Source organism: Scomber japonicus, chromosome 9 (assembly GCF_027409825.1).
Source record: "Scomber japonicus isolate fScoJap1 chromosome 9, fScoJap1.pri, whole genome shotgun sequence".
In the NCBI taxonomy this organism is placed as follows: Eukaryota; Metazoa; Chordata; class Actinopteri; order Scombriformes; family Scombridae; genus Scomber; species Scomber japonicus.
The window spans coordinates 33,827,685-33,842,188 of NC_070586.1; the positions used below are offsets into that span (position 1 = coordinate 33,827,685).

Genomic DNA, 14,504 nt, shown 5'->3' on the forward strand with positions numbered 1-14,504 from the left:
TCTGAGTTTGGAAGAACCTCACCAGTCCTGAGCTCAAAATCCAAAATGGCTGCCTTGTGCATTAACAGTTTAAAAGTTGTAGTAATATCCTGTTTCTTAGCAATTCTGTCTTATTTGTGTCTCATTAAATTAGTCGTATACAACAGCACTGTCCAACTTCTATCTGTGGACACGTTGCTACGCTTTGTAACTACAGTGTAACTCATTTTTATCAACTGGTATTGCTATTAATGGCTAACAATGGCTAATCTGGCTAGAACTGGGTTTCTAACTTCTTGAACAGGTGTGACGTCATTACTAACTCCAACTTCAAACTTCTGTGGTAAATGGATCACAGCTTTAGTGAAAACAGTAGCACCAGTAGGAAGGAGTCATAAAGTTAGTGAACTGACTCTGTAATTTTAGCAATATTGTATCTAATGTATCTTTCGTTAGCTAACATTATCAACCGTAAGCTATTGGTCATACAAGATAAAATAAGGCTGTATCAACTAAACCCCTGACTGTGTCGAATTATGAAGTGGAGTATTACTGCTAATGAATTCATCTTTTTATTTTTAGGAGGAATAATGTCATTTAAAAGCCACATATTTTCACTTAAACAGTAAAAACTCACATTTTACTTGTAATCACCCATCGCCCTCTTTGTGCTGTTATTCTCAGAGGAAGAGATGAATGCAGCTGATAATTAATGAGGTGTAGATGCCATCACCGACAATACACTTTGGGACTACACACTACAACAATCTGTATTGACCTTGTTTAAATCACCTGTTTTCTCCAAGTGCTTGACTCTCCACAGCATGAGATTCATTTCTATTAGTATTCTCTCCTCTCATCGCCACTTCTTGTTAAGTGGCTATCTGCCTCGTCATGGGTGCAGCCTCTGACCTCATCCATCCTCCTCGCTCTCCTTGCACTCAGACCATCATTAAGGCAGTGCTCTGGGCTCTGGCCTGTCACTTGTTGAAGTGAATGGGCTTGTCAGTCAGCAGGTCAGACAGCCGGGTTCACGGCGGCCTACGCTTTTGCTCCTATCTGCACTTCCTTCCATCCGACAAAGGCCCGATGACAGGGCGACACCTGCTTCCCTTGTAACTTCAGTCATTCTGCCATGCCTACAGGCCAACGGTGGTGGCACAGGTCGGCTTTTTCTCCACTTACAAAGTAGATTTTTACTCCTCTTCTTTTTTGCGCTTGATTATTTTTCCGTGAGAACTCAGCACTGTAAACATAAGCCACTCAACCCACCCCCCGCCATCCACATTAAAGGCTGACAGCTTTAATTAGCTGCATGAGGCATTTAGTTTATGAAGTCAGACAACGCCTTTTTAGATTTTTGGTTTTTTTGGTTGAGGGCTACAGGCCAGAAAACCAGACGTTACTGCACCTTGAAAAGCAAAAGCTGAGTCATTGTTATTGATCACCCACCTCATCAGAGTTTTTCCTGCAACAGAAATCCCAGCAGCTGACAGTATCATTTTCTGTGCCGCCTTCATAAAAAGAGGCATGTCGCTTGCAATTTCAAGTATATGTGTATACGCATGAATACAAGGCTTGGATTTATTAGTAGATATGCACATAAGAAAATGTAAGAAAATACTAAAATGACACCCACATACTGATATATGGAATGAAAGTTTAGCACATTATGAGTTAGAGCTAGACTGAAATATGTAATTTGTGGCTTGTACAGACAGTTTAAAGCTTATGGGGTTTATCAGTGATGAAGATCAAGTCACACAGTGTTTTAGCTTGACAATATATCATCAAATCATATATAAATTCATGTTAATTTGTTGTAGGTCAGCAATGAATGACTATATATTCAGTTTGTTTGCATTTAATGATTAGACTGTGTGCTGTGTTCATATGTTTTTAGATGTTTTTATATATTTGGATCTTACAGGGATCTTCTTTTGGCACTTCTTGTGTTTTATTATTATCATATTCTTGTTTTAGTAGTACAAGTTTGAATTTTTCAGTATCTCTGTATTTTAGTAATTATTCATCCCTTCATTCATTTTCCATACTGCTTATACTCTAGAGGGTCGGGGCTGACAATGGGCAAGAGGCGGGGTACACCTCCATCATAGGGCTAACATACAGTAGAGAACCAATCATTCACACTCACAAACACATATATTGGCAAATTTTAGAATGACCAATTACCTGTGTAGGAGGAAACTAGGGTACCTGAAGGGAACTCACGCAGGCACAAGAGGAACATGCAAACGCCACACAAAAAAGCTCCAGCTGGCTGGTGGATTCAAACCCAGAACCCTCTTGTTGTGAGGTCACAGTACTAACCACTGTACCACCATGCCCCTCATTTAGTAATGATTTCATTTATTTATTATCTATCTATCTTCAGACTTCTCAATGCAAAATATGGATGCCTATGGACCAAAAAGATCAATATGCATTCTGGTAGATCATTTTAGACAAAGGTACTTTGTAGGTACATAGTAATGTTTACTGCCCCAATATGCATTTACTCTCATGAAACATTTGTAAGTATTTTGAAACCTGCATTGTTAACATCCACGTTTACTAGAGAGCATCCTCAATAATGTGAAATTTATGACAGGAAATTGTATTGTGCACATGTATATGTACCCTTGTGCTTGTCAACAAGATTCAAGATCAAAACAGGATACTGTGGAACTTTTACTAAAGCTGTGCCTCATTTCCATACAACTGTAAATACTAATGCTAAGCATCTGTCATTGAAGTCAGTATGCATACTAAAATATGCTTAACTTTTGAGTGTGCTGTTGGACACTGTTGTTCCACAATGCAATAAACAAAGAAAATAGGTGCGGTTTGCAGCTGCAAAAGAGACAATGAACTGCAAATGTTGGTGAAACGGCTACAAAAACATCTTTCATCATCTTTGTCTTTGTGATTCTAAAGTTGCAGTTTGAATGACATTCAATGTTGCACGTGTTGAATCATTTTATCATTATATAATGATGAAGTGGCAGTGTTAGTACATACTGCATATAATCAATATTTAGTAAGGCGCTATGTTAGAGCGAGTGAACCACACTGAAATTGGTTGTTTATCAGTCTCCAAACTGAAAAGCAGCTATATGGTAGAAAAGGAGTTTGTTTTCTTTTGTCCTTTTGACTGGTAACCATGCAGCACTTTGTCTGGTCACATAATGACAACACAGATGATGCACAAAGTCTGAGATGACTTTTCACAAACAAAACAAAGGGAAGTCGTAGTTTTCCCGTTAGTAAGAGGAAACCTAGAAGATGAGAAAAAAACCCTTTACGAATAAACCTTGAGCTTGTACCACTTCTGTCTTCTACTATTTGGTGTGCAATTTACTTGAAATTTCCAACGTGAAAGTATTTAGAAGAACACATTATGTTACAACTGCTGTTCTTCTTTTGGTATTGAAATTATGTTGCAAAACATGTCATGATATATTATTATTAATATTTGATATGACATGAAACAGAAAAATAAATTAAGTAAGTAAGTGACTACGCTGTATGGTTGTCTTTTATGACAGTAAAAACTTCTTTGCCCTTTAAAAGCCAATTAAATAGCAGTTAAGAATAATTAAAAAATCAAAACATAGCCTGAATGTAACATCACAAATCCTCTTTTAACTTCATTTAGAAACTTTGAATATTATAAATGTATTACTCCCTCCATCTCTCTCTCATCTTTTTCTGTCATTCTCTGTTGCCATCAATATTACAAAGTGAGTAGTATATGCAAATGAACAATGTTTAACTTCCCATGGTGCCAACACCAGGAGCTCCTCACTCATTTGCCACTTCAAGTTCAAAGTCCACCAGGTGGCACAAAGCATAGTGGACGTTCGAGATCTGCATTAGACTACAAACTACATTTTCTGTAGTGTTACCTTCAAGGATGGTAATATGTGGATCTCACAAAACACTCCACCTAACCATACACTATATGAACACATGGAAGAAAACTAGTTGATACAAGGCCGAACCAGTGCCCAGTGAAGATCATCAGGGAGATGTTGCTCTGTTGGCTTTGAACACACCACCAATAGATTCAGTGAGTCTGATTGGATGGGACACACACAATGCATTCTGGTTGTTGTAGTATTGCACCTTAAGTGCAGCATGGGGAAATCTACAGCCATTTTCTCCATTTTCTCATGTCATGGGGCACCAATTTCAAAAATAACTGCACGTCTACTACATAGGTGACCTATTTTAAAGAAACCATCATATTCCCAGTGGGAAATTCTGCCTTTAAATTAGACCTAACTGCCTGTCCCCATCAATGCTTTGCCAGTCTGAAAGCCTCCCAAACTGAACAAACTGGCACGAGAAAGGCTCATTGGATGACCTTGCTAACTTCCGAACCCGAGCCTCCAAGATTCACAAGCACATACATGTTGAAAACACAGTGTGGTCTCACCAAGCAATTTCATCATTTCGTGTTATCACTACTCATTTTTTGCTTTTCCTATGTCATTTCAAGCCATTTAGGCAAAATTAGTTGCCAAAAGCAGCCTATAGTTATACAAATAGCTGAAGGTAGCCTTCGTTCCTGGATGCCAGTTGATGAAAGGGAAATTACAATCATCAGTCGACCTATAGTTATGTATGAGGACTGGAAGTGAAGCATTTCAGATGACGTTAATACAGTGTGACTTTTCTTTCTTTTATAAGGTGGTTTTGGCTTATTAAAAGTTGCTAGAGTAGCAGGAGAGCACTGATCGGGACATTTTTAAAAGAACATTGGGCATTTTACTGCCATTAAACCAATTATTGCATTTTAGACATAATTTTAACCCAAATGATGGTCATTCTCTAAATCTTACTAAAGTGACTTTTGTGCCTAAATCTAATCATGGCACTAAATATCAGGTGAAAAACTTGAAATGCGTAGACATGACACGTGAAATGTTCTTAAAGTGGTTTACTATTCATATATGCAACCACAAGATCACGTTGGAAAAACATGCCAAGGTAATGAGGTGACAATTTGTAAGACAGCTGATAAATTTACTTTTTACCACTTCAAAACTTTCCTAAAACTGTACTTCCTCTGTCTTTGACTGACTTTCTCAAACCCTTTCTGCTTACACTAAGGATTTGCCACCTACTAGTCTGACATTTCCAGGGCCAACCTTTTGTTTGTATTCTCACACTATGTGCAGATTAGGCTCGTGAAAACTCTACAACAGATAAACTACTTACTTTTAAATTCTTCCCTCTCAACACGGAACAACAACTTTCACATACTGAAAATATGCTTGCACTCGATGATCACGCATGGATGAGAAAGCACACATTTAATTATACAGGTGGGAACGACACTGAGTATAAAAATATCACGTGTGACTGTCTCACAGATGTGTTTACCTCAAAGCCTCATCTTGCCACTGGGTTGAACCTATGATGACCAGTCTATGAGTTTTTTCAAGGCAAAACATAGAAAAACTAAAGTTTACATTTTGTGTGACTGGTGCAACAATCTTTTTAATACTACGTAAAACAGCTTCTGTTGGAAGCCTTTAACTCGTTCTAGTGATCTCCTTTTTTTCCACCTCTATCTCACAATTGATGTGCAGCAGAAATACACCACAGAGATAAGGTCTATTAAAGTGTAGAAAGAACCCATTTATATGTCAGGTTGTTGATATTAAACATATCTGATTCAGTCCTGCTGGTTTCGATCTGTCACAGATTTGAGATTTAGGTCTCTATACTGTACATATTTCAGGCAGAAATAACCTCACTAGTTAAATTAAACATCATTGCACAGAGCTAAAGGGCAACTGTTTTCCTACAATAAAAACGGCATTCATGTGCAACTAATTTAGCCTGTTCAGCATGTTCAATGCTAACACAAAATGTTGACACTGCAAACTACTTAAGCAGACTGATGTTAGTATTAAGCTCAAAGCCCCACTCTACCTAAAGCTGCTTTCGTGTCATATTCCATTGGAATTTTGGGTTTTACAACTTGTTAATACCGTTAATGCTAACATCTAAATTGTAATTATGAGTGAAACGTAGCGTAAACCAGCTACTAGTTCTGAGCTAGTAGCTGATTTTGGTAAGATTTTTGACAGCTGGCAGTCCACCAGCAGTCAAAATCTAACTCAAACTAGCAACTAGCGCAGAACTGGAAGCTGGTTGGAGCTAGGTTTTGCTAACTGGTAGTCCAACTTCCAGCAGTCAAAACCTAGCTCAAACCAGCTTAAACCAGCTTGAACAAACTGACTCAGCAGGTAAATCTAGCAAGACAATCTAATGACCAGCTAAAGTTTGAAACTGGTTCTAGCTGGATTTTACAACAAGGTGAAAACAAAGAAAACAAGGATGCTACATGACACTCACAATTCAATTAAAATGTAATAGACATAGTGCCACATTGTGAACACACAGTATTTCAAACCATGTCTCAACCAACTGTCAAACATCTATATCAGCTTTACCTTCAAGAAAATGGCTGTAAAATATAGCTATAACTCCATTTGGCAGACATTAACGTTGATGGGCCTAGTTGAGACTGAATGTATAGCACTCACACTACAAGATAAGCTTTACACTTTCGCTGTGAGAGCAAACCTCACCCTTCCAGTCAGAACAACACAATCCCTCCCTGTTTGTTTCTTGTGAGGTGAAAACTCATTTCTCAGAGAAGTGGCTCGGCTCACCTTCCCCTCCTGAATCACACAGTACACTGACTCACACCCCCTGTCTCACTGCTGCTTCCTCCAGTCACTTCATTTTGCATCATAAATCCCCTCTCCTCTCCTTCTTTAAAAAAAAAACCCTTTTATTTTCTTCCATGCAGCACTTCTCTCTGTGGCACGACTGCTCTCTGGTTTTGCAGGGATACAGTCAGGCCACTACGGATTCGTCCTTTGCCATCCTTGTTATAGCTAGTGAGTAATGCTAATGAGGCAGGAGTTTAAGCTCATTGGAGTGATTTAAGTCACGGTGCATATCAGCAAGCGATGAATGTCTAATATGTTAATGCGCGTGACATGCTGTGATGCCTTACAAAACACCTGGCAGTACGGTATGCCATCTGAAGACAAAGGAAAACGAAAAAAAAGTGAAATAGAAGAATAAATAATTAAGAGCTTGTCATCTACTTATATCATTACTAAATACATGCAAGCATTGTTTTTACATCTTTGGCAGCCTGTCAAATTCCTTGAAATGTCACCTTAATCATTCTCAGTATTAATAATGACTTGTGACATGTTTAGAAAAGAAAAACTTTTGCATCCATGCATCAGTGAGCTATTTTTATACAGAGGTTGAGGCGGTACAAACCTGGGCAGACAGCGTTGCAGGTGATCTTCTGCACAGACATGCCCTCGCAGAAAGCACCGCCGTTGAGAGGCGCCGGGTTAGTGCAGGTTCGAGATCGCTTCTGGACACCTCGCCCACACGGCACATTGCAGGGCGACCACTCGGTCCACAGAGACCAGCCGCCGTTCACTGTATAGAAAGTTGGATAGAGTTAGAGAGAGCGAAAGGAAACAGAGGTGGAGGTGGTGGTGGTGAGATAGAGGTGAGAGCACAACAACAACAACGTATTACTTTTTCCAGAACTCTGACATAGTTAAATACTCTAACAAGAGCCGGGGTTATTAATGATTATGCGGGCTCCGAGGCACTGCGAGGCAACAATGCATAACGGCTGAAACAGATTGAGCACAACGCCGTTCTCGCCGTGGTGGATATACAGCTCCCTCTTTCCTAATTGCCAGTTCAATGTTCCTTGCTCTTGGATTAAGATAAAGGCGTGGAACTGTGTGAAAGCTAAGAAAACAGCCATTAAATGGAATTGCCATTTCTAAAGGCGACACTGACTCATACAGGCTGACAGGTTGGAGTCGACCACTTAGCGCTCTGACTGAGGCAGTTTACTCTATGATCTCTCTGTCTAACGTGTGTGTGGAAGCTGAATGTTTAGCAACCCTCTCAGAGCCAGTGAACCCGCATTTGCTGGAAGGCCTCTAGCAAATAAATACTTAATAAGCAACACTCCTTTTTAAATGAGATTAAGACACACAGTGGCTTATTTCCTTTCATAAAGTACACATTGATTTTAAATGAGAGGCAGTAAATTGAGTCTTTGAATAATACATTCGTCAGAATAAAGAGGGAACACAGCACTTCAGTGGAAAACATGGAGATGGGTCTCTTAATCGCTTGTGTAGGGATGCAGGACGAGCCAAACAAATTGATCTGAAGTGGCATGTAAACAGTGTATTAGTTCAGAGTAACGGGTTATGAAAGGCAATAACAGGAGAAGAGAGTATAGCATACCAAATACTATAACGGTGGCTGTCGCGCTGCGCCTCTTGGCCACGATGTTGCTGGCCAGGCAGCTGTAGTTGCCCGAGTCAGAGAGACGAGCTTCGTTGATGATGAGGTTGTGGTCGGCACGGGTATCGATGTTGTCGTCGGTCAGTGAGCTCACCAGCTCTTCGTTTTTCAGCCATTCCACCTGACCAAGACAAATAACAATCAAAGATATGAGTGATCTTGGCAACAAAATATCACATATCCATTTAAACAAGAGAGAAACATCCCTCTATTATCACTTATTGGAGTAAATGTAGTCATAACAATTAAACACTTTATTAACCCTCCTGTTGTCTTCCTGTTGACCATGGAACTTTTGTCCTCAACAGTCAAAATTAACTGTTTATAAAGCATAAAGTATAAATTATCACCCAATTCTGTGTTAGACCTTTTTAGCCAACTTCATTCCAACTTATTACCACAGGTTTTACACATATTGTTACCTCTATTTAGAGCAAACCTATCGTCCTCCTGGGTGAAAATTGACACAATATCACAATTAAATACAAAAGAATATTAAAAGAAATAACAATAACAAATGTAGGATCATCGCTTTTTATATTTATAGTTATTTGCTTGATGTGCCCAAATTAAATTTTTTTGTCATGTGTGGACACAGGAAGTGTCTTGACAAAATTGTTATTATTATTATTAGAAATTATTTATTTATTTCAAGGCGCAGTGTGTAAGATTTAGTGCCATCTAGCGGTGATGTTGCAGATTGCAACAAACTGGACCTACAAAGGTCACGAAACCCGCCAATGCAAAAAGTCCTCTCTAGAGCCAGTGCTTAGTTTTTCAGTTCTGGGCTACTGTAGAAACATGGCAGTGCAACAGGCTCGGTGGAAGAGGACCCGCTCCTTATGGAAATAGGTAACAAAAATACAATGATTCTCATTTTCAGGTGATTCTACACTAATTATAACATACTTGTCAATATAATAGTCAATTTCTACCAAGTTTGTTCCACTACAATGCCACTAAATTCTACACACTGCACCTTTAAAAGGAAAATACAGATAAATCAATACTTGTGTAAATGTTGTTAAGCCAGACAACTTATTTTAAACTGCACTTTTTTGGCAAGATGTTCCACAAACCAAGTTAAAAAGCAATACAGTCGCAAAAATCACAACACAGTACAGCTAAATGTGGCAGCTACAGCAATAGCAACAACATCAGCAATAGAAGTAAAAGATAATTCTAGTTTATTACAGCTCAGGGACTTATTTTCTTAGTTGTTGCCATCATTCTACACAAAGTAACCGCTGAGAACCGAAACACTACAAGAAAGTCAGACAATCTGGCTTCATTAAGAGGTAAAAGTGAAAGTGAGCACAGCTGAAATGCTGGTAATAATCCCCACACTGCACTGGAAATCTGTCAAAGTTAAACCAGCAAGCCAGTCCGAACGCTGTGATATAAACAGTAGTAATATTGTTTGTGCTTCTCAAAAGATAGTGTCAGGTTTGTGTGGCCAAAATCATATTTTCATTACAAAAAAAACAAGCCCACATACTGACAAAAAAGTAGAAGTTGCAACATTGTAACATTAACTCATGTCTTTTTTGTCACATGAAAAAAGCTATTTAATTTTTTCATCTTAAGAGCATTTTGTATTTTTTTATCTTTTTATAAAATGACTGTGTGAATTGTGATGGACAAAACTAATAAGCGGTTGCAATAAACCAAGCTGTGCTTCACATCATAAACACATCCTGCATGAGTAGAAAGAAAATAACTAGCAATTAAAAAGCTGCAGCTGTAACACGTGCTATTAAAGTCAGTATGGGTGTCAGTAGTAAGCAGCTGCTGAATCATCCCTGTCTGCACATCATGTGTCATGTTTCCAGTATGGCAAGAGATGAGGGTCAAACTTGACAACTGGAGAAACTTTCAAGATAAATGATGGTTCTGGCATGCATCATTGTCAGTGAATGAGACACTGACTTCTGGATGATGTGAAGTGTTTGCAGATCACAGGTGAAGCCATTCACTCCCGTCAAATTATACAGTACAGTGATCAAAGTAGATCCACCACAATAACACTGTATATATAACTTTATAAGTGAAAGTACAGTATGTTCTCATTTTCAGTTCATATACACTACATGTCCTCATTGTCAAATGACATATGATCAGTGTGTGTTTAGATTTTAGAGCCTCACAGCAAATTTTGATTTAGTTTTACTCATAGTCTTATAAATAAAAGGACATTTAGTTTTAGTCATATTTTAGTTAGATATATCAATATGGTTTTAGTCCAATTTCATTTGAATACATATTATCAGATTTGAGTTGACAACAGTAGATTAAGTCAAATAAAATCTGAACTATAATCATTATTTCAATGCTTCTCTAGAATTTCCAGCTAATTTTATATACACTGATTTCCCTACAAACTCATTATAAGACAGGTTTATATGGAAACTTTCAGGATTTCAGGACAACATGTGACGTGGATCTATTCCTATCTGGTGTTTACACGTGCCACCGCATTTTATCAGAACGGATGTTTTGCAGCTGTGTGACATGAGCAGATTGATATAAAGAGAGATCTGTCAACTGATAAGCACAGTAGTTGCTGTTGTTGTAACACTTTTATTCAAGCATGTTCTTCTTCCATCTAAACGTGCGATAATATTTTAGTCTTTTAAAGTTTGAATTAGAAACAAGCTCTCCACCGTGGATCAGTTGCTCTGCTTGGAAGCTGCCATATCTACAAGTGAGGAAACGTCACTGCGCATTTAAGCTACGTCAAGGCGGAGCATGCGCAGAAAGAATGCAGTGAGACAACTTTCCATTTCACCGTTTACATGAATAAACAGACCCAAACCAAATGAAATTCCATTCTGTTTATTCCGATAGAGGTGTTTACATGGAGCATTTTCATTCGGTTTGTGCTTCTAAACCGATTCTAATCGGAATATTAGGCTCCATGTAAACCCGGTTATAGACTCCTGGAAGAAACATCCATTTACTTGTTATTATGGAATGATGTTAAGGTTTGAACGTGCAGTACAGACAATAGACATACAAATAGAACCAAGACTTATATTAAAGAAACAAGACCATCTCAGATAATATCAACATAACATCAATGAGCATAATTTGATATACTCTACTGTCTACCATCATAAGAACAAAGTCCTCATCTTCAGTTGTTATGACCAGTAACCCTGTCAGTTCAACCCTCTTTGCTATGTTGTTCTTTGGAGTCAATTTTGTACTTAGAACTATGTAGAAGAGCTGTTGAAAGTTGCCAGGATACACTAGTTTATTTGCACTCAGTGGCCGATCCTCGTCATCACAGGTCTTCTCTATGTATGAGGCTGAATAAGTGACATCCCTTCCACTCTCTGACTCATACACATGCATACAATAGGCATATATTTGTGCTATGTTTTCCTGTCTCCACACTGTTCCAACGTCAGAATTGAAAGTGTTGTGTCAAGCAGTGATTGTAAATGACTTTAATGGTTGGTGGTTGGATAGGTGTGAGGAGATGCAATAGAAAGTCAAGATTTGGGCTCTTGATTTTTAGTGTATATGATCGAGTCCAACACCATGAATACCTTTAAGAACATACTGAAAACCCCTAACCCTAACCCAAATGTGCATCAATGCTACAAATACAAGCAGGAGACACAAATGATTTTTCAGGATTGAGGCTAGCATTCACCCTGCCATTGACATCCAAGCATACCGAAACCTCAACTTTTCATCTACTCCCTTTAAAACTACCCAGTCCCCCTCACAAATGCTGGTTATGTGCACCCTACAAGTCCCACCATACTTGTAAAAACCGCCACTGCTAAAGCCATTAGGCAGTCCAAAAGCAGCACTATAACCAATTACCAGCAACAGAGAGGAAAACTAATTATGAATTACAAACTTAGTGACGCTTTACTGCCTCGACTCTGGTAAGAGAGCTGCATCGCTGCATTTGCAAATTACATTGGTAGTGTGGCAGAATGGGCCAGGCTGATGGATTTATAGGAAGCGTGCAGGCACCCTTTATAATAAACAACACTCAGGCTGGATGCAAATAGGAAGTGCCTCTAGGCATGCAAACACTGGATAAATAGAAACGACACACAGACCCGAGGGATGATGGATTGCAGGTATATATTGACATGAATAAAAATGATAATGAACATCATAACACAGTAATCATTTCTCACATTTTGCTTTTTTTTCTTTCTCCACACCTATTTTTGTCCATTGCTCCGCCACCGTTGGCAGCAGTGGGAATTTTCCTATTTTTCGGCGTACACGAGTACAGTACGATCACGGCGACTGAAGCCCCCCTGTTCCCCCTCCTCCTAGCCGCTCGCCTTGAAGAAAACTTTGAAGCCGATCTTCAAAGGCTCCCAGATCCTTCTCGACAATTAAAAGATAGCCTTTAGCACGGGTTTCATCAGAAGGTAAAGTGCTTTGCCTCGTCGGTAGGTAAGAAAATGTAGAGAGACAGAAGACTGTAGGGGAGAGAGTCTAATTTCTCATGATTAAAGTAATCTGTCATTGAATGGGTGACACAAGTGCTGGCCTCCCCCCAATACCCCCTAACAACCCAATGCCCCTGTCATCCCCCTTCCACTCTTTATGTATTTATTTCAATTTTATCTTGGGAAATGTGAGACTTAAAAGAGGCAATTAACGTATGGCACAAACCAACCCTCGCTGTATTTGTGGCCACGCTACACATTAGTTGTCTGTCTGCCTCTAACAGCCCTTGGGTAATGATGAAAAGATTCACCAGGCAGAAGGGAAGCGAGAGAGAGAGAGAGATATACAAAGACGGGAGGAAAGGAGAAGGGGGGTGGGGGGAAAAAAGGGATGAAGGGACAAATACAAATTAGCCTGGCAAGTGTGTGGCAGAGGATGTGAGAAATGAATTGCCTAATTGGCACATTTGTTTCAATTAGGATGCGGTCATCAGTGTCAGGCTTGACGGAGGGGTTTCCAGGCGGGGGCCCCCCCACACACATCAGGCTTTTCCTCCCTGTGATTTCATTACCCGGACCGCCCCTGAAGGTCACCTCCTCTAAGCCCTACACAGCAGCCAGGTTCTCTCATCTACTTAACAGTGAGTACACACACACACACACACACACACACACACACACACACACACACACACACAGCTCATTCAGATGACATTTGCTGATGATTAGATGCTGAGAAATGTGTCGGCTGTGGGGCAATTAGAGGACAGAAGAGCAATGTAATGGGTGACTTCGCAACCATCATCAAGACTTATGAGGAGAGCGTCGATCAAGACCTTGCCAGCTGACGCATCAACCCCACCCCCACCCCACCCCACCCTGGCGCGCTTGTGTGCCTCATCACCCCCGAACTTGGGTCTAATGGTCATTTGATGTCAAGGTGACGCAGTGCAAACGGTGCACTTCAGTGCTCTGAGGTGAAGAATACGTCTGCTGAGTCATGCTCAGGGTGTCACAGTTTTTTGCATGATCTCCTCCTCCTTTGGGGCGACTCTCTCTCTCTCTCTCTCTTTTCATCCTCCCTTAGAGAAACCGACGTGGGTGACAGAACTTTTTTTTCTTCTTAATTGCCGAATATCTCATCAACGCAATTACATGGATTAAGCGTCTCCGTCAGTCGTCCCCCGGGGGGGAACCGGAGAGACGCCGGTGGGACCTCCCGTTGAGCTGCGTGTCAGAAACGACAGAGCTAATCCACCCGGCGGATTGTTCCCCCCCTCCATGCCCCCCGCAACCAATCGGCAGCACATGCGAAGGCGCTCACATACACAGATGCCGGCGGACGCTTTGAACTCAGCGTGGCGCGCTGTGTTCATACGAACGGCGAGCCTGACAGCAGCAGGTAGACTCAGGCAGGGGAGCTATCTGCGGCTCAGCTGTGCTCTCCCGTTCTGGAGGTTAATCAGAAAAGATACGGGGAGAACACAAAGTAGGCCTGCGTCGCCCATCCGCCCTCCCCCGTTGCTTCCCAAATGCCACCTCTCCTCCCCTCCGAGCTATGTGGCACTGCATTACTATTCCACCCCGATCTGTCTTATCTTAATGCAATAAATAGAGGGAGCTCCCGGCTTCGGCCTAGGAATGGGGGAAGAGCGTGTGTCTCTGTGTGTGTGTAATTGCTTGGCTTCATAATGAAGCTCATCATCTGCTCTCTTG

General features: G+C 40.4%; 1 protein-coding gene across 1 annotated transcript in view; it reads right to left on the minus strand.

Moving 5' to 3' along the window:
* unc5db (unc-5 netrin receptor Db) overlaps positions 1–14,504 on the minus strand; it is a 151,522-nt gene that overhangs the window by 67,967 nt on the left and 69,051 nt on the right. Inside the window, exons 5-6 of the mRNA XM_053325599.1 lie at positions 8,302–8,482; positions 7,300–7,467 (exon numbers count right to left, since the gene is read on the minus strand). Of these exons, the coding sequence (XP_053181574.1) occupies positions 7,300–7,467; positions 8,302–8,482 (349 nt within the window). The remainder of the gene's footprint in view (positions 1–7,299; positions 7,468–8,301; positions 8,483–14,504) is intronic.